The sequence below is a fragment of the Peromyscus californicus genome, unplaced genomic scaffold (assembly GCF_007827085.1).
Source record: "Peromyscus californicus insignis strain IS unplaced genomic scaffold, ASM782708v3 Scaffold_10__1_contigs__length_136768540, whole genome shotgun sequence".
NCBI classification, from domain to species: domain Eukaryota; kingdom Metazoa; phylum Chordata; class Mammalia; order Rodentia; family Cricetidae; genus Peromyscus; species Peromyscus californicus.
The window spans coordinates 36,673,785-36,695,672 of record NW_026294391.1 but is presented as its reverse complement, the minus strand read 5'-3'; the positions used below and the strand labels follow the sequence as shown (position 1 = coordinate 36,695,672).

Below are 21,888 nucleotides of genomic sequence, written 5' to 3'. Positions count from 1 at the left end.
TCTCTTATGTCTATGTATCACAAAATACTGATAGTAGTTCACCAAATAGCCACAGCTTTTAGATTAAATTAAGGGCTGTATTATATCACTGCCTCTGTTTATTTGAAATATAAAAAACCAAAGTGGTTCCATTTATTTCAAATTCTCTCAGTTTGTATTATATTTTATACTAATCTTAACAGCAAGGAAACTTTAAAGCTTATTTTTATTGAGTGTGTAGGATTCAAACTAACAACAATAACTATGAATTACAAGTTCAGTGAATGAAAATACCCATTATAGAAAACCGAGATTGTTTTTTTTTTCCTTAGGTTGACATCCTAAACTAATCTCCCTCTACCTCTACCTCTCGTCTTCCCATTCCCTGCCCTACCTCCCATTCCAGTCATACATGTGTCAGATATATTGATGGCCATTAATATTTCCAATTCTATCGATATATATTTACACCATTCATTATTTCCATGGCAATATGGAAGATTTTTAGGTTTATGAGGTCACAGTTTTCAATTCTTGGAATCTAATTCTTGACAAATGGAATCCTGTTTGGAAAAATCCTGTCATACACTTGTACCTTGAAAGATACTCTCTATGTTGTTTTCTAGGGTTTCCAGTGTTTCAGGAGTCACATTGAGGACTTTGATTCACTTGTATTTAATTTTGTGAAAAGTAATAGATTGGAACCAATTTTGATGTACTGCAAGTAGACACCCAGTTTCCTCAGGGGCATTCCTTGAAGACACTCTTTTCTCCAGGGTAGGTGTTTTGACTTTTGCTAAGGTCCACATGGCCGTAGTAATGAGTCCTTGTATTTGGGTCTTCTACTTGATTATATTGCTCTTTAAGACTCTTTTTGTGCCCGTATCAGAGTGCAAGTTTCTTTCTGACAAGGTTTTGAGATTATCATAGACTTGCTTCACTTCCCCTTCCTTTTTTTCCCATCTAAACAATCCCATATGCCCTTTGTGCTCACTTCCAAATTCATAAATTCTTTTTTCTGGTATTGTTCTCACATAAATATATATGTGTGTTTATTCCTATGATTTTTCCGCATAGGAAACTACAACCTGTTCAGTCTGCATAATGTTACTTACGTGTTTACAAGCCTACCATTTGGGATTGAATAACCAATTACTATGCTCCTCAACAGAAAGATTGTATCTCTGAATCATGGCTTTCATCAGTTGCTTGTGAGTTTTATCTCTAGGACTGAGGCCCCATGATGTTTCCCCAGTCTACTCTAGCATGCCTATTGTTGTTGTCATCCTTATTCTGCTGCTATTGAGGCAGTCATATAGGTGACACCTTGTAGGTATAGCTTCTGATATTCTAGGATAAAGAATCTCATACCCAACTCCCTGACCTTCTGGCTCCTTCTATCTTTTTGGCTCCTCTTACACAGTGTTCCCTGTATGTTTTTAAATATATCCATGGGAACTAGGCTCCACATCTCTGCCTTCTGATTGGTTGTGGTTTTCTGTAATCATTCAGTGTGTTGAAAACAGAAGCTTGCTTTAAGAGAGGTGAAGAATACACTTTTCCATGGGTATAAGCACAAAATTGTGATGTTTTTGTGTGTATCATTGTTGTTTTCGTTGTTGCTCTTAAGGGCTATGCTGGTTCAGTAAAGTGGCAGTTATTTATACTGTACACCACAACATTGGTCCTGGGTAGTTAGCTAGGTTTTTTAACCTTCTAGCTCTATAAGATTTCTTAAAGACAGCAATGATAATACCTCCTGTTTTCATCTTTTATCTCAGGATTTGTCATAAAATCTAGAGTCATTTCTGGTTCCATATGAAAATTAGGATGTATATTCTTTCCTATTTGTGTGAAGAATGTTATGTTTTTCATTTCCTTTTTTGGCATTTCTTTGTATCTGTGAATTGATTTTTACTGGATGATCATTTCTCCAATATAAATTCTACCATTCTATGATTATTAAACACCTTTTTCCTTATGTAGGAATTTTCTCAAACCCTTTCTCCTGAGATTGGAAGTTTACTTTCTTCTTCTTGGTTATGTTTAATCCAAGATATTTTCTTTTAAAGAAAGATGCTATTTCAAATGGGATTCTGTCCATGATATCTTCCTAAGGTGGCCTTATTGTTGGGATACACAAAGGCTGTTGATGATTGTAAACTGATTCTTTCCATGTCATATTGTTAAATTGTTGATTCTACTACATGTGTTCTGGTACAATTTGGCTATGTCTTAAGTATAATAACATGTCATCTGAAATTGGGGATAATGTTAGTTCATCTTTTCATAGATGTGCCTTTAATTTCCTTCACTTCCTGTATTGCTCAGTGTAATAATACCTCTAACACAACATTGTAAAGAAGTGAGGATAGTGAGCGCCCTGTCTTCTTCAAGATTTTAGTGGGTTTCCTTGCAGTGTTTCTACATAATGGATGGTATTGGTAGTATGTTTGTCAGACATAGCTTTTAATATTTTGAAGTATGTTCCCTCCATTACTACTCTCTCTGGGATTTTTATTCATAAAGCATGAGATATGCTGTCTAAGGCTTTTTCATCATCTGTTGAATTAATCCAGTACTTTGTTGACTTGATTACATTTTATGATTTATTATATTTATTGAATTCTGTATGTTAAACCAAGCCTGAACCTCTGGAATAAAGACACTTTTATCATTGTGGATGATCCCCTTGATATGGACATGTATTCATTTTTTTAAGTATTTTATTAAGGATTTTAGCAGCTATGATCACCAGATGTTACTCTGTGCTGGTGGGCATCTCTCTCTCTCTCTCTCTCTCTCTCTCTCTCTCTCTCTCTCTCTCTCTCTCTCTCTCTCTCAACTCTCTAACTCTCTAACTCTCTTTCTCCCTCTCTCTGTCTGTCTCTCCCTCTCTATGTCTCTCTCTCTCTGGCTTTGTGTATGTGTTTGTGTGTATGTTCTTTAATGGGTATTAAATTAACTGGCACTATATAACATATTTGGGAGTGATCCTTTCATATTCTGTTTCAAATAAAATGTTAGGAAAGTTTGGTTGTAGTTCTTCTTTGAAGGACTTGTGGTAAGACTGGTGTCTTTTTTATGATCCTCCCCATTGATTTTAAAAGCAACTGAACCAGTTTTCACTTCCACCAATAAGGAACAAGTGCAGTCCTTACTCTGTATCGTCATCAGCTTGGGATATCATTTCTATTAGTGATCTTGGTTATTCTGACTCCAGTAAGACAAAATCTCTAAGTAGTTTTAGATTGTTTCCCTGATGGCTAAAGATGTTGAACACATTTAAATTTTTCTCAACCATTTGTGTTTCACTTTCTGAAAGAAATCCTTTTTAGTTCTGTAATCCATATTTTGAAATAGAGTCATTTGTTTTCTTGAAGTTCATTTTGTTGGCAAGGCAGAGAAAGGAGGTTCCATGGGCATTGTTAACTTGCAAAACTGGCACCTTTGGGAGGCTTCAGGTTGTTATGAGAACTCATCTACAAAAAAAATTTGCAATTTGATGCATGAAGATTATCCCTGGCCACCATAAAAGTACTACCAACTAAGACTGGTATTTAAATCATCTCTCTAATATTCTTGATTTAGAAATTACCATTCAGAATACACTTAGAAATTATACTGGTTGATAAAAAGAATATTGGTAGTTGGATATGTTCATGAAACCAAGCATGATTTACCTTCTATAACTCAGGACATAAGTTCAACTAATTACCTTTGAGTTACCTCTATGAATGGGCATACTTTACCCATGAGGTCACTATGTGAATGGTGTGTTTTAGAACTTCCATGCCATTTGAAGACCCAGCAGCTTAGATAGCAACTTTTGATAGTAAAAGAAGTAGTCATATTCCATTTACCTTTAAAATGACCATGTATAAGTAATTGAAGACCAAGGGACCAGCACTGAACATGAATACATATTAGAAACATTAACAGGACACAATTGGGCTATAAATTTCTGGGTAAATCTCTCTCTCCCTCTCAACACACACACACACACACACACACACACACACACACACACACACACACACACACATTCAAGTAAATATGTATATTCATGAAGAAGTTGGAAATTGGAAGAAGACTTTGGGAACATAGAAATAGTAGTTATTAGTTAGTGAGTGATTGGGAAAATGATATAAGTGGACATTGAATATACAAAATTAAAAAAAATAATTGAGTATTTTTCTAGAGTAACATTGCTTAACTTGCCACACAGAGATGGATTAAATAACTGTGGTTTTTTCCAACAAAAAATGTCATTGTTCCTTATTCATATCTTTTGTTTACAAATATGGAATGTACTTTGCATCTGTTATATCTTTGCACTTCAGGAGACTGGATGTAGCAACACTGTCTAAAATCTTTTCTTTTCCTTGTTCCAAGCCCTTTAAAAAATTGCATCTGCCTTTTCTATTTTGATAGCTAATTACATTCTAAGGAATCATTTTAACACAAACAGAAAATTGTAATATATACACACATATTTGTAGGGCTTGGTATCTATGGAATATACTTCTCATGAATTTATTCTTGAAATGTGAATGTCTCATGTGTACCCTAGTAAAGCATATCCAGATTCATTTGCTTACTGAAGTCATTTAACAAAAGATAATCTCCTCAGATGTACTTTTGAAAACAGATTTCATCCTCTCTTTTAAATAATGTGGAACTTGGAGGCAGACCCAAAGAGTTTGTTATGTGAAACCTCTAAGTGTGTTAGGACCATTCAACCACAAATCACAATTTAAAGCTGAAAGAGTAAACATGAAGCACAACATAAAATTCACTTCTGCAGTGTTCTTGTCCATGGCTCCAGTAATTGTGATATTTCCAAGTATTACAATAGTTTTCAGTAATACAGATATTATTTTGCAGAGATCCATGACCAGGTGCCAGGCTGCGCTCCAGGAATCCAATCAGTGAGAGAGAGGAGGGATTCTACAGGCAGGGCACTTCGAGATCATGGTGGGAAGACGTGCAGAGATGACAGGCCACACTAGTGGAAGCCCATGAACTGTAGACTAGTGACTGGGGAGCCCCCATGGGACTGGACTACGCCTTCTGGATACAGAAGACAGTTGTTTGGCTCAGTTTGTGGGGCACCCGGGCAAGGGGATCGGGATCCGTCCCTGGTTCAAGGGCAGGCTTTGGGAGCCCAGTACCTGTTTGTGATGCCTTGCACAGTATTGTTGTAGTGGGGAGGGGCTTGGACCTGCCTTGACTCAGTGTGCCTGGCTGTGCTGACTCCCCATGGGAGACCTTGACTTGGGGGATGTGGGGATGTGGAGTGGCCTGGGAGGGACGGTTGTGGGGTGGGAGGAGGGTGGAGTAGTGATCTATGGGTGGTATGTAGAGAGAGTAGAAAATTCCATAATAAAGAAAAATGAAAAAAATACAGATATCATTTGTTATACCAGACTGATTATTTTAATTAGCATAGTGGATATGTATGTGCTTTTTGAATGAGATCATTTTCACACAGTCTTTATTGCTTCTTGAAACACTTTATTTAATCATTCAGAAAAGTAAGAACAGCTCATACATCATGAAAAAGGAAAGGAGAGGTAAGTCAGGAATTTGGTATGTGGTATGCTGACTTCACAGGAGAGGGGACAATTCATTCAGAAAGAAATGGTGATTTATATGTGATACTGATTCCCTGGTCAAGAGGATGTGATGCATAATTGTCATCCAGTTGTCCTCTGTGAAAACATGAAAGTAAAAATGAAAACATCGTTGAAAGGACAGGAAAGATTTCATCTGTGTGAGTGCATGAACACAAAATTAAATATAACAATATAGAGTGTAGGGAGGGATTATACACAAACAGTTCCTTTCCTAGAAACCACAAGTATTTTATACTTTGGATTCCATAGGAGCACTGTCTACAGGAAATAATGACATTCTGTGGCCTCACATATAATTTGAGATTGAGATGATTCAAACAATACATAGGAAAGTTCAACATGCTTGTACCATATCTGTGGCAAGTAATATTCCACAATCCTAAGTAAACTAAGATTTTTCAAATGACAAGACACATTTTCTTGATGTAATATTACACAATATGAATGTATTAGAAATTCTGAATAAGATAAAATTCCTTCATATTAATAAAAATATTCTATCCTTTACTTTTGTCACTAAGATGTTCAGCTTCAAAAGGCAGATAATAATCTGTCCTGATTTTGTCTAATTTTGTGTTCATTATTTTCATTTGTCACAGACTTATTTCTAATTATTTATGTAATAAGCACAAATACATTCAAATATCAAGATGAATAAGCATGGCTCCTGTTTCTACTCACCTACAGAAGGTCTTTACTCCTGACAAGTATCTGTAAAACAAAGTGAATGGTGTAAGGAGAGACAGAAATGTTATCGTAAGAATATAAGAATAGCTCCCCAATGATTATTGCTTGAAATAACAACTGAAAGACAGCTTGTGACTAGGTATAATCTGAATCAGGGGTCTAACTGAGTATATGTGTGTGTGTATATATATATATATATATATATATATATATATATATATATATATATTTATGAATATATATCAACATATATGTATGTATATATGCCATAGCCAAAAAAAATTCATTGAGGTTACCTGTAGCCAGAACATCTCGAATGTTTTCTGGTGGAATGTTCTGTTTCTCAACATATTCCATAAATTTTCTATGTTCTTCTTCAGTCAAAGGCTCACCTTTTCCTACATTTTATGAATAATAATGTCAGAGACATGTGGAATAGAATTCTGCAGAGTTTATATTGCTTCCTTAGTGTCCCAACATGGTATGCAACAGAAAATCTCAACTACTCCAAATTCATTCTTACTGGGTGGATCAATACAATCAATAATAATTTCCCCATGTTCCATTTAATGAAGTCTAAATGGTGGTATGACATCACTTTCCAGTGTTTCATGATACATCAAAAATAAAAACTCTTCTCTAGAGAAATCACGCATCTCAATCCTTTCCACTTTTAAAAACATAAAACTGGAGAATCATGAATGCCTCTCAATGGAATCTTCACATTTCTCCCAAGTCTACACTCGAGAGTTCATGTTTTAATTTCATATACTCTTGATCAAATGACACTCAAAATGGTCTGATCTTTGGGAAAACAGTATTTGTTCCATTCTTTCCGGTGAGGATACATGAAGATAAACTCTTCCAATAGCCATTCCAATTGTCCCAAGTCGTCAATGAACATGCTACTTGAATTACAATATAATGTAAAAGTTGGTCCACACAACAATAGGATTATCATTTAGTGGACAGGAATTTGTAAATCCCATGATACTGTATTTGTGAGTGATTCTGACTTAATCCTCTTTTGTAGAGTGATTCTTTTGCTACAATTTCAGAGATTCCCCTACCATTCTTACCAATAACAAAAATCAAGTTTGTTACTCTGCTGGCTCTATCCACATTCATACTCTTAAAGACTGAATACTTTGGTGTTAAATACACAAGTTCAAATGTGTTGTCACCTTCAACTGTAAAATGGAAATATTTAAAAACTCAGTGTCAGTAATTTTTATTACTTTATTTGATGTCACCTATTTGCTAAACATTAATATTGACCCTGACTCTAGCAATCATCTCTGATTCACTATCATATGACACTTGTGTGCAAAGCTATTCTTGTAGTCATTCATTTTGCATATCCCACCATAATACAGTGACCAATCATTTCCGCTCTTCAAACCTCATAGTGAATAATAAGTACAGACAGTTTCTCTTTTCTCTGAATTCCTAGTGTCAAGACTTCTATGACCAGTCTCTTGGTTATTCCTTTCTCTTTCAACCAGATCCCAAAGCCCATTTTTCAGTTCTCTGAAAGTATGAAACTATGGTGTTATACCATGATACTTGTTGGGCAAATGTGTACATGTGCAAAAATAGATGGTACTAATTAGTAATATGCACAAGTTATCATCTTGTAAGTTTACTAATAGAAAAGATGTAAAGATGAACATTTTGTGTATACCAGACATTCACGTTTTGTCTGTCTGTCTGTCTGTTTATGTGTTTAAGTGTCTGTCTGTCTTCTCTCTCTCTCTCTCTCTCTCTCTCTCTCTCTCTCTCTGTGTGTGTGTGTGTGTGTGTGTGTGTGTGTGTGTGTGTGTGTGTGTGTGTGTATGGTATTTCCACTTATTGACATTTATTAAATGATAAAAGTGGTTGTTCATGGGAAAATAAAAGGAGTTAGGATCTGATCACTTTCTATTACACGAATACTTTTAATATCCATGCTAAATTAGGAAAAATTAGACTTGCCAAAAGAATGTATCCTCTGTTCACTTAAAATGAAATCAAAAGTCAAATGGTTTATAATTCAGTGGAATGGTATTGATATTACTTTAGCAATGCTTACAAAATTGAAATAGTCAGTCTGAAATTCTTAAATAGATTTCCCCCCAATTGCTATTTAAAATTGAAGTTTATCATCCAATAATATAAATGTTGTGATCGCTCCAAAATATGAGAAAAGGAAACATTGAAATAGCACTGTTAATTTAAATTTTCCATAAATCAAGATGACACATAATTTTTGCAATATAAGTACTTGAGAGCCTAAGGCATGAAGTTTGAGAAGATGTTTGAGGCCATTGAGGCCTATTAGTGAGTGGTACGTCTGTCTGATAAAAAACTGAGACATTGTATGAAATAAAAAAACACTGAATATCAACTAGAAATAAACTTTCATGCAGGAAAAATATTTGAAGACATCTTGTTAGAATTATTCACATTTTTAAGTAGCAGTGTTTTTCTCCATGTAAATTTCAGATGACCTACGATGTACTCTGACTTTGTAGCATATCTCAGTTCATTGGAAGGATTGATAACTTTCTGAGTAGCTAAAATTGCTCTAGATTCATGTCCCTATGTGTGGCTGAAGTATTAGCATGAATGTGCACACTCACATTGCTTTTGTTCATAAAGGAAACTCCTAGATCCTGTACTTACATTGGGTTTTGTAGGTGCCATCTGCTTGCTTATACCCAGTGACTTTGGTCTTTGAGCATTGGCCATTTGCACTAAAAATCAAACAGAGAATCCATTGTTTACTCTTCATAACTTTTAAATTCCTATTATAGATCTTCAAATGTTATAATGAACTTAAGACAGTCTATGAACAGTGTATAGAGCTAGGACTTACCTCACTATTCCTTTTTCTTGTTTAGAAAAGATCATTCTGTTTGTAATCATACAGATGACTGGTTTTTTGTGCACATTTTGCCAAGTGAACTATAGGCTCTGAGGGCTTCCTTATCAACACTTTACTATTCACTGAGTATGACTTTCATTACGCTAATTCTCTTGTTCTAGTCCAGAGATAATATCGACACAAGTATATATGCATGTGTTTAAGTGGTTTTATTTGTAACCTGAAACATACAATTGTGGCTACAAGAGAGAAATGGTTCTAAGCATTTAAGTCCTAATGGTGTTATGTAGTCTTTCATTAAACATAGTCATCCAAATGCCAGAGCGAGAGTCTTTGAACCTAAAGCTTCAGAGAAAGGGATTCATAAGTTAGATTTATCAGACCTGATTGTGGAGGACTTTTCTCTGACATCATTGTTTGGATTAGATAATATAAATGGCTTGACACAAATGCTAACACATACCTTTTAACTCACTAGAAATGAGAACCTTAGAGTATCATACATCTAATATTAGAGAATAAAATTCAACCACAAGCCTCCAACCATAAGAATTTGTAAGGAAACACTCATGGAATTGGAGACAGTATCTAATCTCTGTGTGGTGTCCAGAGATACCCCATCATGGAATAATATAATCATATTGCTAAAGATGTGATTTCATGACCAAAAACAGAACATTCCCCTATGAATTTAACAACATAAAGGTTGAGAAACAAATAGTCTGCTCAGTTTACAAGGCTGACCATTTGGTTACTTGACATAAAATGTGACTCCCATTTTACTACATTCCTTGTCACAAGTAATATCACGAACATAGAATCTCAGAGCTCCTTCCAGTTCTACCTTGTCAACATTGTCAGCAGCGATGGCAACTGTCATCCATTTTCCTGCAATCTGAAAAAAGTAAAAGGCAAATAAAGGAGAAAAATAAAACAGGTCATTAAAATATGAGTTGGTGTTCGCATCTCTGATCCCAGTCCTTGGAAATATGTAAACAATCTAAAACTATCAATCAATAATGTTTTGTTTATTAGTTCAAGATTATGTATCTACAGCTGTAGAATAACACAGGGTAGTATGATGACTTGATTAACAGCATTTTGGACTTGAGACTTGTGGAATTGCTCATGTTTTGGCCTCTTACGCTCTGCAAATTCAACCCATTTTTGCTTATTTCATTTGTTCCATCCTAGAGAAATATGATTTGGAAAGCATACCTGAGCGAAGTTCAGAAAGCTTATTTCATTAATACAGACTTGCATGGACTAACTGAATGACACATCACATCTACAGAAATACGCTGTTGAGGAACCTCAGACGTTTGCACAGACCATATGATTTTACCTTAGCTTGAGCATGAGCCAGTCCAAATGCCAAAGCCAGCAGCAGAAACTTTACCATGGTGGCACCTGTCTTTGGTCTTCTGCAGAAGCTCAAAGGAGGTTAGTGGATGTGAAGGAACTGAACTGACAAAGATTTTTATATGATTAGTTAGAGGGAGTTTCATGAAATCAACCAATGATTCTGCACCACAACAACCTACATCTGTCCGGTATTTCCTCTTTGACCATGCTGAATGGTTTATGATCTCATATCCCTAAAGTAGTAAGATTAGCCTTAAGGTCAGGTTATGTTGGGATGTGTAATTGAGCATCCTGTCAGAGACAACAAACTATCCCTGTGAGAGCATTAAGAAATGGCTTTGCCTCCAGAACTCTACTAGTGGATAAAGGTCACAACACATATGACCTATATGATTCATTTAACCAATATGACATGCATTTAAAATTCATTCTGAATCTAAGCATAATACTTGCAGTTAACTGAATATAAACTGTGGCCTGGGATATATGAGCCAGAGTAACCACACTCTTTAGAATATAAGATTTTAAAACATTTGGAGGATTTCCTATAAGGATGGTGATATGTCTTGTGCTACTTTTAAGTCTTTCCATACATTGACTTCTATAACCTTCCACTACATTAAATTCAACTACCATGGTACAGAGCTACAAGAGCTATCATCAAAGCTTAACTGTGTGAATAATAGGAAAAATGTTGCTAGATGTCCAGTGGTAGTAAAGACAAGTATTGATTAAAAGAAAGAAAATCAAGTGAAACAGCCTATAATGTCCTCAGAGAAATTATATAATTGTGCAAAGGGACTCTACATTCAAGTTGAAAATAATGCTTTACATTTCCTAAAGCGACGACCCTCCCCACCCAGTTGACTTCTTTACACATCAAAAGGTCTGTGTTGTGCTTAGCCACAGGATCTTGTCATCCATTTCTAGGAACCACCAAGAAGACTATCAGGACTCTGCAGTTCTTGTTTATCCTCTGGGGCTTCCCTCTCTAACACATCGAATAACCTACAGTTATCATTTATCAGTTAATTTATTTGACAACCCATGGTTTCTGACTACACCATTACGAAGCATTAGTGTGTAATATGACACTTTCTTTAGATTATATGGTGCTATTATCTCTATTTCTTTCAGTTTTTGAGATTATACCATAATAACATCATTCTGCACTCCCCTTTCTTCCCTCTAAACTCTCCAATATGTACCTCCTTCATCTATGTCAATTTTGTGGACTCTTTTTTAACTAAATGTTGTTATATGCATATGAGTTTGATTGGTCACATTTGAGTCCTAACTTTTATCTGAAGATTTGAAGCTAGGAATAACAGAAGAGACCTAACATGCCACATTTGTCTTTTTAGATCTGGGTTACTTCAACCACAAGGATCTTTTGTAGTGCATGCCATTTACCTGCAAATGTCATGAATTCGTTTTCCTTTACCTTGGAATATTATCACGTAGTGTATAAGTACCACTATTTCATTATCCATTAGACAGCTGTAGAACATTTATGTTGTGAATTGAGTAGCAATGAATATGGATAAGAAAGTATCTATGAAATAGACTATCAAGTCATCTAGGAATATTTCAAGGAGCTATATAACTGAGTCACACGGTACAAATTTACCTTCAGAAAACTAAGAATTCTCCACACTGCTTTCCAGAGTTGCTATACAAATATGTAAATCCGAACAAAAGATGTCTCTGGGCAACACAATTGTACAATCTCTCTCTCTCTCTCTCCCCTTTCTCTCTCTCTCTCTCCCTTTCTCTCTCTCTCTGTCTCTCTCTCTCTCTCTGTGTCTCTCTCTCTCTTTCTGTCTCTCTCTCTCTCTCTCTCTCTCTCTCTCACTCTCTCTCTCTCTCACTCTTTTGCTCTGCGCGGTTGTGTGTGTGTGTGTGGTTGTGTGTGTGTGTGTGTGTGTGTGTGTGTGTGTGTGTGTGTGTGTACATGAGTGTGTGTGTGTGTGTGTTTTGTTTTCAATTGACTCTCTTCAGGTCCTGGACTCATTTTGACTGGACTTTCTCTTTTCTTATATGTTTTGTTTTAAATTTGTCGGGTTTTCTGGATATTCATTCACACCCAGCATGTTTGCTTATACTGGACATAAAGTAGCCATTTCCTGGCTTCTGAAGAATATGGAAGAGGACTTCACTCATGGAATTGTACACTTCGTTTCTAACCTAGGGGCCACTGATGGGTTGGAGCTAGGAGGAACCTTGGTCAGCCCTATTCTTTCTACTTGTGAAAACATTAGGGCCCAAGCGTTAGTTCCAAAATGAAGGGCACATATATAGCCCTGATTAAACTCAAACTCATAGAGCCACAAATAAAATTAAAATAAATGATACTGTGAAATGGACTTGTTTGGAAGGGAGGACTTGACAAGATTGAAATGACATCAGAGAGAATTATCAGAAAATTTTATTTATGTGGGAAATTGTCAACAAACAAGTTTTGAAAAAGCATGTTACTTGAGATAATCATGGCAAATCACCTTTTTGAAAAAAATGAAAGAGAAATATTGTGGAGTACGGAATGAAATGTGAAATATTGAGACATTCTGTGCATTCAGGTTCACTGACCTGGGCCCCTAAGCCGCAAATATTCTATCTTTCATGAAATCCCTCCACTCTGTCCCAAGACCCAATCTTCTGTTTAGTGACACTCGTGGACTGTGTGTGGTCTCCAAATTCTACAAATATGAAAATAACTGTGGAAGGGACACTAGTTCTCATTCTTTCTTCATGTGCTTTTGTTTTCTGTTACCAGTCAGTAACAATGAGTGGAGAATCCACTTTATAATCCAATTAAAGACTGATGATGTGCTTCTCTGTTTATTGACCTTTTCAAACCAAGTTAATGATTCACTGACTTCTGTTTCTCAAGAACTCAGCTGCTGTATTTCTTGGCTTGATGCTCAGGACCAATAGGAAGAGAGGCAGGCTCCTTTCTGACTTAATTGCCTCCACCATTTGGCCAACACTCAGCCCTTGGGCACAGATGCACTGTAATACATTTGCTATGGTTCCAATGGGAGTTTTATTTTATATTTTCAGAGGGAATAAACTGACTTGTTACATGATTGCTCCTTCACTATTTTCTATAGTCCTCTGTTCAAATCACTACTCATTTATATCAGCTGTGTTCTCTTTTATTAATATTTGGGATTTTGTTATGCATTCTGAATACATGTGCTGTTAGAAATTATGTATTCAATTATCTTCTCAATATATGAACTTTCTATCAACTATTTCTTTGGTGTACCTCAAAATCCCAAATATCTAAATTTTGATAAAGTTCACCTCTGTCCCTCTCTCTCTCTCTGTCTCTGCCTCTCTGTGTCTCTCTGTCTCTGTCTCTCTAACTGTCTCTCTCTGTCTCTCTTTGTGTCTCTCTGTCTCTCTATGACTGTCTCTGTCTCTGTCTATCTCTGTCTCTGTCTGTCTCTGTCTGTCTCTGTCTCTCTCTCTCTCTGTCTCTGTCTCTGTCTCTCTCCTTCATAGGACAATCCAGAAATTCAATGATGATTTTCCTAAAACAATTTTCCTCTAGCCTATATCCAATATTTTAAAGCTTCACGTGATTAGTTCCCCTAGATCTTTTCCAGCTTTGTCTCTTAAATGTAGGGATCTTGCATTTTCTTGGCTGTAGATCTATGTGCCATGGAAATTAACTCAGGAGTTTCTGATTACACATATTCATTTTTTCCTGAACAATAAATATGTTGTAAGGAGTGATTTTATTTACTCAAATGTTTATCAAAATCCTTCAGCAAAGAATATTCACCAGCATATGCTCCTTGACATACTTAATAAAACAGATTTTTACTATTCCCAAATTAATAACTATATTTGGACCCTGCTACAAAACCAAAGAGATGTGCTTTCTGTTCAGTGCACACAATGGCATAAACATCACCAAAAATGAATCAACCATGATGATTCAGAAAATCAATACTCTTTAATTATCAGTTGAGTGACACATAATCTCAGAGTGCCCAACCTCAAGCAGTGCCTTTGGATTAGGATTCCTGTATCATCAAATTCAATCATCATCATCCATTCAGGTTGATGTGAAATCAGAAGAGATTTATTTTATTATTTTCTCCTTCTGTCACCTTTCCTCTTTTGTATGGCAGGAACATGCCTGGACATTCCCACTGTCCTTGCTGGAGTAAAGGCATATCCATTCTCTACTTACTACTCCAGTGGAATATCTCATAGTGCCTAATATCTAAAGGTTAATGAAGTTTACCTCTCCTCTCCACCTCTTTGAAAATCCTAGAATAAAATGTTCATTCATTAAATTCCTATGTCCAATGTCCATCCAAGTCTTAGACTTTAACATGATTAGTTCTTAGTTTCTTAAGCTTTCCTTCTCAAATACATAGATCCAGGGTTCACCTGGACTTAGCTCTAGTGTATTGGGGAAAACGACTCTGAAATTTTTGATTGCAGACATTCATTCCCTTCCAAAAATGTGTTTACGATTATTAATATTTACTCTTCTGCTTATCAAAATTCTGTCTCCTTTCCATTTTCCATTATAAAGTGTAGTTTTAAATTTCCAAATTAATATCTACATTTTGCCCCATTGTCTTTTAAAATCGTACTGAAGAGTACAAAGTTGAATTAACCATGGAAGTCTGAAAAGTAAATATTCTTTATTTTCAGTTGAGTGACAAGTCTCCTCAGAGTCCCCAACCTCAACAGTTTCCTGTGGTTTTGGCTTCATGTTGAATCCTAGGCAATTTGCTTCATCTGTTCAGGTTGAGGTTAAATCAGGATAGTTTTTAAATATTTCCTTCTTCCGTCATCTTAATCTTCTTCTGGCATTAATGTGCCCAGAAATTCCCTGTGTCTTTGCTTGAGTATAAGCATACGCACAAACTTAGTTAAGGATTTGGCTTTCTGGAAAGTTTTATTGGAACACTAATCAAATTCATTCATTCCAATTCCCTTGTTTCTGTCTATACTCACAAAACAGTCATATTAGTTCATCAAATTTTCACAATTTTTAATGTGACAACAATCAATTTTAAAAGAAGTCCTCAATAATGACAAAGACAAGAAGGGAATATAGGTTAATTGAGAAGGAGGAAAGGTAAGGAGCAAATGATGTGATTATAATATATCTTAGAAACAAAGAAATGAACATATTTCACCATTTTAAATTGACATCTGTTATAAATATGATTCGCTGTTTATTTTGAACAGTCTGAAATCCATTTCTTTCACATTCCCTGATTTTTATTTATATTAATCTTATGAGTGACAAGCCTTAAAGGCTTATTTTGATGTTGTATTCAGGATTCAGCCAAGAGTAGTAACTATGAATTACATCCTCACAGAGTAAAAGCACCCAGGATATTTACACATGAGGTCTTCATCTAAGGACATGTTGCATTCTCAGAGCCTTCTCTCACTCTGATGACAGACCTTCCACTAAGGTTTTGGCTAGAAGGTGAAAACCTGGGGTACTAGCTTTCATGGAAAATGCAACTTTATACACATGAAGTTATTCCCTCTATTTTGCATGTTTTGTTTGTAGGTTCACACATCCTACACTGAAAACAATGTACTGCTCTATACTTTCTTCTTGTCTCTGCCTACTCTGAACCTGTACTACACTTTGTCCACAAGTGGGGAGTTCTAGACGAGGAGCTCAGTTATGTGATTTTACCCTTCCATTCTGAGCCATGGGACACTGAAAGATTTTTCTGTAGGGAGATATTACATTCACCATTGTACCCAATGGTGAGGCCCCTGTGGTCCTACTGTTTTCCAAAGCTATACATAGTCACAATGGTAGGATAAATTTACAGAGTCAGACATTAATAAATTTTTAAAATAATAAAATTAAATGCAGATCTGTAAAAGGGACCTGTTGGTTGGGGAAGCTTTTATTATCTTGGCATAGAGATCTGAAAAGTGTGAGATCAGAGTAAACAGAAAAGAAATATTCTTTGAGTGTGTGCATGTGTGTGTGTGTGTGTGTGTGTGTGTGTGTGTGTGTGTGTGTGTGTGTGTGTGTGTGTGTGTGTGTGTGTGCGCTGTGCTTCTCTGTGTCTGTGTCTGTTTTGATGTCTGTTTGCATGTCTGTGTGTGTGTGTGCCTGTGTGTTCAGGTGTGAAATTGTCAATGAACCATTTTAATTAATCAATACATGTTACTGGGTATATGTATGACAAACCACCTATTTTAAAAAATAAGAGAAATTTTTAGAATCCTGAATAAAGTAGGAAACACTGAGATATTCTATACTTTCAAATCATAGAAATGGCACATGACTCACATAGAATACATGAAATCCCCCCATCCTGCTAAAGAAACACATCCTAAGGTTTGTGAAAGCTGATGTTTACGTGTCTCAAAATTCTAGAATTATTAGTGCAAGGGTGATTAATTTCAATATTTAACTATGTAGCACACTTTTTTGTAGTTTGTCTCTGATGGTCTTTGACAGGCTGATTTCCATCTATCAGAGAGTAATAATAAGGGATTCAAATGCCAAATCACCATTGGATTAATAACTGATGGATGTATTTTAATGGTTGTTGACCTTTTCAAAGTAAAAGGAAGAAACACTCTGTTCTTTTCCTCAACAACTTTGCAGATGTATTTCTTAACTTGATAGCAAGGCTTAGAACTGTCATAAGAGGATAGATTTAATGTAACTAACTCATTGATATTTTCCCTAAAAAAATTTCTCCTCTCCACTATTGAGATTCTTAAACTCTAATGCTGTCATTTCCACTAAAGCTTCTCCAGATTTCTTCTTAACTATTCAGGTCTATGACATGGCTGGACATAACTCTACCCTACTTTGGAAAAATACCTCTTTTTATAGATCTTTAATTTACCAGAAAGAAAAAAAAGTAGCCTACAACAACAACAAAACAGCTCCTGTTGTAAAGAGTAAGATTTGTTGAGCTCATACTTAGGAAAATCCTTCTTCATAGAATATCCACTGACAACACACTCTTTAGATTTCCATTGAAGCAGAGCATTTTACTATTCCCAAATTTATATCTACATTTTGGGCACTGTTACATTATAAAAGAGGTATGAATTCTGTTTGACAAAAATAAGGTTTAAACAATAACAAGACGAATCAACCATGACAAGTCAAGAAAGTAAATAAACTCTCATTTCATTTGAGTGACAGATCCCCTGAGAGTCTCCAACCTCAAGCAAGGCTTTGACTTCTCCCACAGTCCTAGGCAAATTGTCTCTTTTATTCAGATTGAAGTTAAATCAGTACAGATTTATTTTAACATTTCCTTCATCCTACTTCTTACTCTTCTCCATGAAAGGAATACTCCATGGACATCCCCTGTGTCCTTGCTGGAGTAAAAGCATATACACAAACTAAATGCAAGAGGAAGGAGGGGAGACAGCGGTCAGGTTGTAAAAAAATGAACAAATAAAAATATATAAAAGAATAAAATTTCATTTCTGCATGGTTTTTTTTGGAATACTGAAATACTTCTCTAGTCATTGATTTTTCTCTTATGTCTATGTATCACAAAACATTGATAGTAGTTCACCAAATAGCCACAGCTTTTAGATTAAAATAAAGGCTGTATTATATCACTGCCTCAGTTTTTTTGAAAAATAAAAAACCAATGTGGTTTCATTTATTTCAAATTTCCTGTTTGTATTATATTTTATACTAATCTTTTTTTTTTTTTTATTTTTTTTTTTTTATTTTTTTTTATTAATTTATTTTGCAATACAATTCAGTTCTACATATCAGCCACGGATTCCCTTGTTCTCCCCCCCTCCCGTCCCCCTCACCTTCCCCCCAACCCCGCCCCCCCCCCATTCCCATCTCCTCCAGGGCAAAGCCTTCCCCACAGACTGAGGTCAACCTGGTAGACTCAGTCCAGGTAGGTCTAGTCCCCTCCTCCCAGGCTGAGCCAAACAATCCTGCATAGGCCCCAGGTTTCAAACAGCCAACTCATGCAATGAGCACAAGATCTGGTCCCACTGCCTGGATGCCTCCCAAACAGATCAAGCAAATCAACTGTCTCACCCATTCGGAGGGCCTGATCCAGTGGGGACCCCTCAGCCATTGGTTCATAGTTCATGTGTTTCCATTCATTTGGCTATTTGTCCCTGTGCTTTATCCAACCTTGGTCTCAACAATTCTCGATCATATAAACCCTCCTCATTCTCGCTAATTGGACTCCCAGAGATCCACCCGGGGCCTAGTCATGGATCTCTGCATCCAGATCCCTCAGTAGTTGGATGCTAATCTTTTTTTGAATTTTTTTAATTTTATAATTTAATTTAATTTTACATATCAGCCACAGATTCCTTTGTCTGCCCCTGTTCAGCACCCCCCCCTTGCCCACAGCCAACCCCCTATTCCCATCTCCAACAAGGCAAAAACTCCCCTGGGGGTTCAGCTCAACCTGGTAGATTCAGTCCAGGGAGGTCCAGTCCCCTCCTCCCAGGCTGGCTGAGTAAAATATCCCTGCATAAGCCCCAGGTTCCAAACAGCCAGCTCATGCACTAAGTACAGGTTTTGGTCCCACTGCCTGGATGCCTCCCAAACAGTTCAAGCTAATCAACTGTCTTACTTATCCAGATAACAGCCAGTTACCTTAAAAGCTTATTTTTATCGAGTTTGCAGGATTCAAACTAACAACAATAACTATGAATTATAAGTTCAGTAAATGAAAATACCCAGAATATAGAAACCCAAGATTTTTTTTATTATGTTGACGTACTAAACTAATCTCCTTCTCTCTCTCATCTTCCCAGCCTCTTCCCCTCCTCCCATTCTAGTCATACATGTGTCAGATATGTCGATGGCCATTAATATCTCCAAATCTATTGATATGTATTTACGCCATTCATTATTTCCATGGCAGTATGGAAGATTTTTAGGTTTATGAGGTCACAGTTTTCAATTCTTGGACTCTAATTCTTGACAAATGGAATCTTGTTTGGAAAAATCCTGTCATACACTTGTACCTTGAAAGATACTGCCTATGTTGTTTTCCAGGGTTTCCAGTGTTTCAGGAGTCACATTGAGGATTTGATTCACTTGTATTTAATTTTGTGAAAAGTAATAGATTGGAACCAATTTTGATGTACTGCAAGTAGACACCCAGTTTCCTCAGGGGCATTCCTTGAAGACACTCTTTTCTCCAGGGTAGGTGTTTTGACTTTTGCTAAGGTCCACATGGCCGTAGTAATGAGTCCTTGTATTTGGCTCTTCTACTTGATTATGTTTCTCTTTAAGACTCTTTTTGTGCCCGTATCAGAGTACAAGTTTCTTTCTGACAATGTTTTGAGATTATCATAGACTTGCTTCACTTCCCCTTCCTTTTTTTTCCCATCTAAACAATCCCATATGCCCTTTGTGCTCACTTCCAAATTCATAAATTCTTTTTTCTGGTATTGTTCTCACATAAATATATGTGTGTGTTTATTCCTATGATTTTTCCACATAGGAAAATACAACCTGTTCAGTCTGTATAATGTTACTTATGTGTTTACAAGTCTACCATTTGGGATTGAATAACCAATTACTATGCTCCTCAACAGAAAGATTATATCTCTGAATCATGGTTTTCATCAGTTGCTTGTGAGTTTTATCTCTAGGACTGAGGCCCCATGATGTTTCCCCAGTCTACTCTAGCATGCCTATTGTTGTTGTCATCCTTATTCTGCTGCTATTGAGGCAGTCATATAGATGACACCTTGTGGGTATAGCTTCTGATATTACTAGGATAAAGATTCTCATACCCAACTCCCTGACCCTTTGGCTCCTTCTATCTTTCTGGCCCCTCTTACACAGTGGTTCCTGTTCCTCAGGTATGGGGATGTTTTTGAATATATCCATTGGGACTAGGCTCCACATCTCTGCCTTCTGATTGCTTGTGGTTTTCTGTAATCGTTCAGTGTGTTGAAAACAGAAGCTTGCTTTAAGAGAGGTGAAGAATACACTTTTCCATGGGTATAAGCACAAAATTGTGGTTGTTTTTGTGTGTATCATTGTTGTTTTCATTGTTGCTCTTAAGAGCTATGCTGGTTTATTAAAGTGGCAGTTATTTATACTGTACATCACTACATTGGTCCTGGGTAGTTAGCTAGGTTTTTTAACCTTCTAGCTCTATAAGGTATCTTAAAGACAGCAATGGTAATACCTCCTGTATTCATCTTTTATCTCAGGATTTGTCATAAAATCTAGAGTCATTTCTGGTTCCATATGAAAATTAGGATGTATATTCTTTCTTATTTGTGTAAAGAATGTTATGTTTTTTGTTTCCTTTTTTAATTTGGCATTGTATTGTATCTGTGAATTGTTTTTTGCTGGATGATCATTTCTCCAATATAAGTTCTACCATTCTATGATTATTAAATGCCTTTTCACTTAGTAGGAATTTTCCCAAACCCTTTCTCCTGAGATTGGAAGATTACTTTCTTCTTCTTCTTGGTTATGTATAACACAAGATATTTTCTTTTAAAGAAAGATGCTACTTTAAATGGGATTCTGTCCATGATATCTTCCTAAGGTGGGCTTATTTTTGGTATACAGAAAGGCTGTTGATTATTAAAAACTGATTCTTTCCTTGTCATGTTGTTTAAATTGTTGATTTTTTAAGATATAAGAATGAGATAACAAGAAGCCTTCCACGGCCATATAGTTTGTAAGCAATATAAGTCTCTGTGTCTTTACTTAGTTGTGTCTGAGTGGCCGTGGGTCTGGCAGGTGAGAGAGATTTGTCCTGACTGTGGGCCATGCAGGAAAACTCCAGCTACAAATGGCACCCAATGGCTTGAGTTTGCACCTTAAACCTGAGAATATTTAATAAGCAATTCTAAACGGAGCCTAAACCAGGTTCCTGCTTCATGTCTCATACAGGTGGCTAGACGCCGCAACATGTGGGCTTCAGGTACTCTATGGTGGGTTGGTGACAAGTGTGGGCTTGACCTATTCCTGCTGAGTTGCTCAGAGGTTTCTGTAAGCTGTGCAACATGGTGCATGGTGGATTTAGTCTTTACTAGTACAAAAAACAAACAAACAAAAAAAAGATTTCTAGGCTACATGCTTCCTTGATAGAACTGCTTCTGATAGTTGATAGTCACATGGCTCCAGACCAGAGCTGGTGGTAAACTGTGCCATGTTGGGAAACTGATGGGGGCAGAGCCATCAGCCACAGCTTCCGTTTCAGTCTTAGAAATGCTGCAGTTTAAAGCAATAGGTTCACAATAAGACAGATTCCAATAAAATCATTTACAATGTGTGTAAAAATGTATGTAGGGTAGAAAGAGAGATAAAAAGGAATATATGCAGTTATATAAAAAATAACTTTTAAAAATAAAGTC

General features: G+C 36.3%; 1 protein-coding gene across 1 annotated transcript; it reads right to left on the bottom strand.

Moving 5' to 3' along the window:
- Nucleotides 1–4,685: 4,685 nt before the first annotated feature.
- Nucleotides 4,686–10,573, bottom strand: LOC128116452 (odorant-binding protein-like). Its single transcript, XM_052747713.1, has 6 exons — nucleotides 10,517–10,573; nucleotides 9,927–10,066; nucleotides 8,970–9,040; nucleotides 7,385–7,495; nucleotides 6,602–6,703; nucleotides 4,686–4,741 (listed from the first exon to the last, which is right to left on the bottom strand). The coding sequence occupies exons 1-6, from the start codon at nucleotides 10,571–10,573 to the stop codon at nucleotides 4,686–4,688; spliced, it is 537 nt and encodes a 178-aa protein (XP_052603673.1).
- Nucleotides 10,574–21,888: the final 11,315 nt, after the last annotated feature.

What these genes read in the sequence shown, in the direction of transcription:
- LOC128116452 (XM_052747713.1), bottom strand. Translation starts at nt 10,573, where the DNA reads ATGGTAAAGTTTCTGCTGCTGGCTTTGGCATTTGGACTGGCTCATGCT. An exon ending in TGGCTCATGCTCAAGCTAAG is followed by an intron (nt 10,067 to 10,516) that starts GTAAAATCATAT and finishes TACTTTTTTCAG; the next exon opens with ATTGCAGGAAAATGGATGAC. An exon ending in TGGCACCTACAAAACCCAAT is followed by an intron (nt 7,496 to 8,969) that starts GTAAGTACAGGA and finishes TCCATTTTACAG; the next exon opens with TTGAAGGTGACAACACATTT.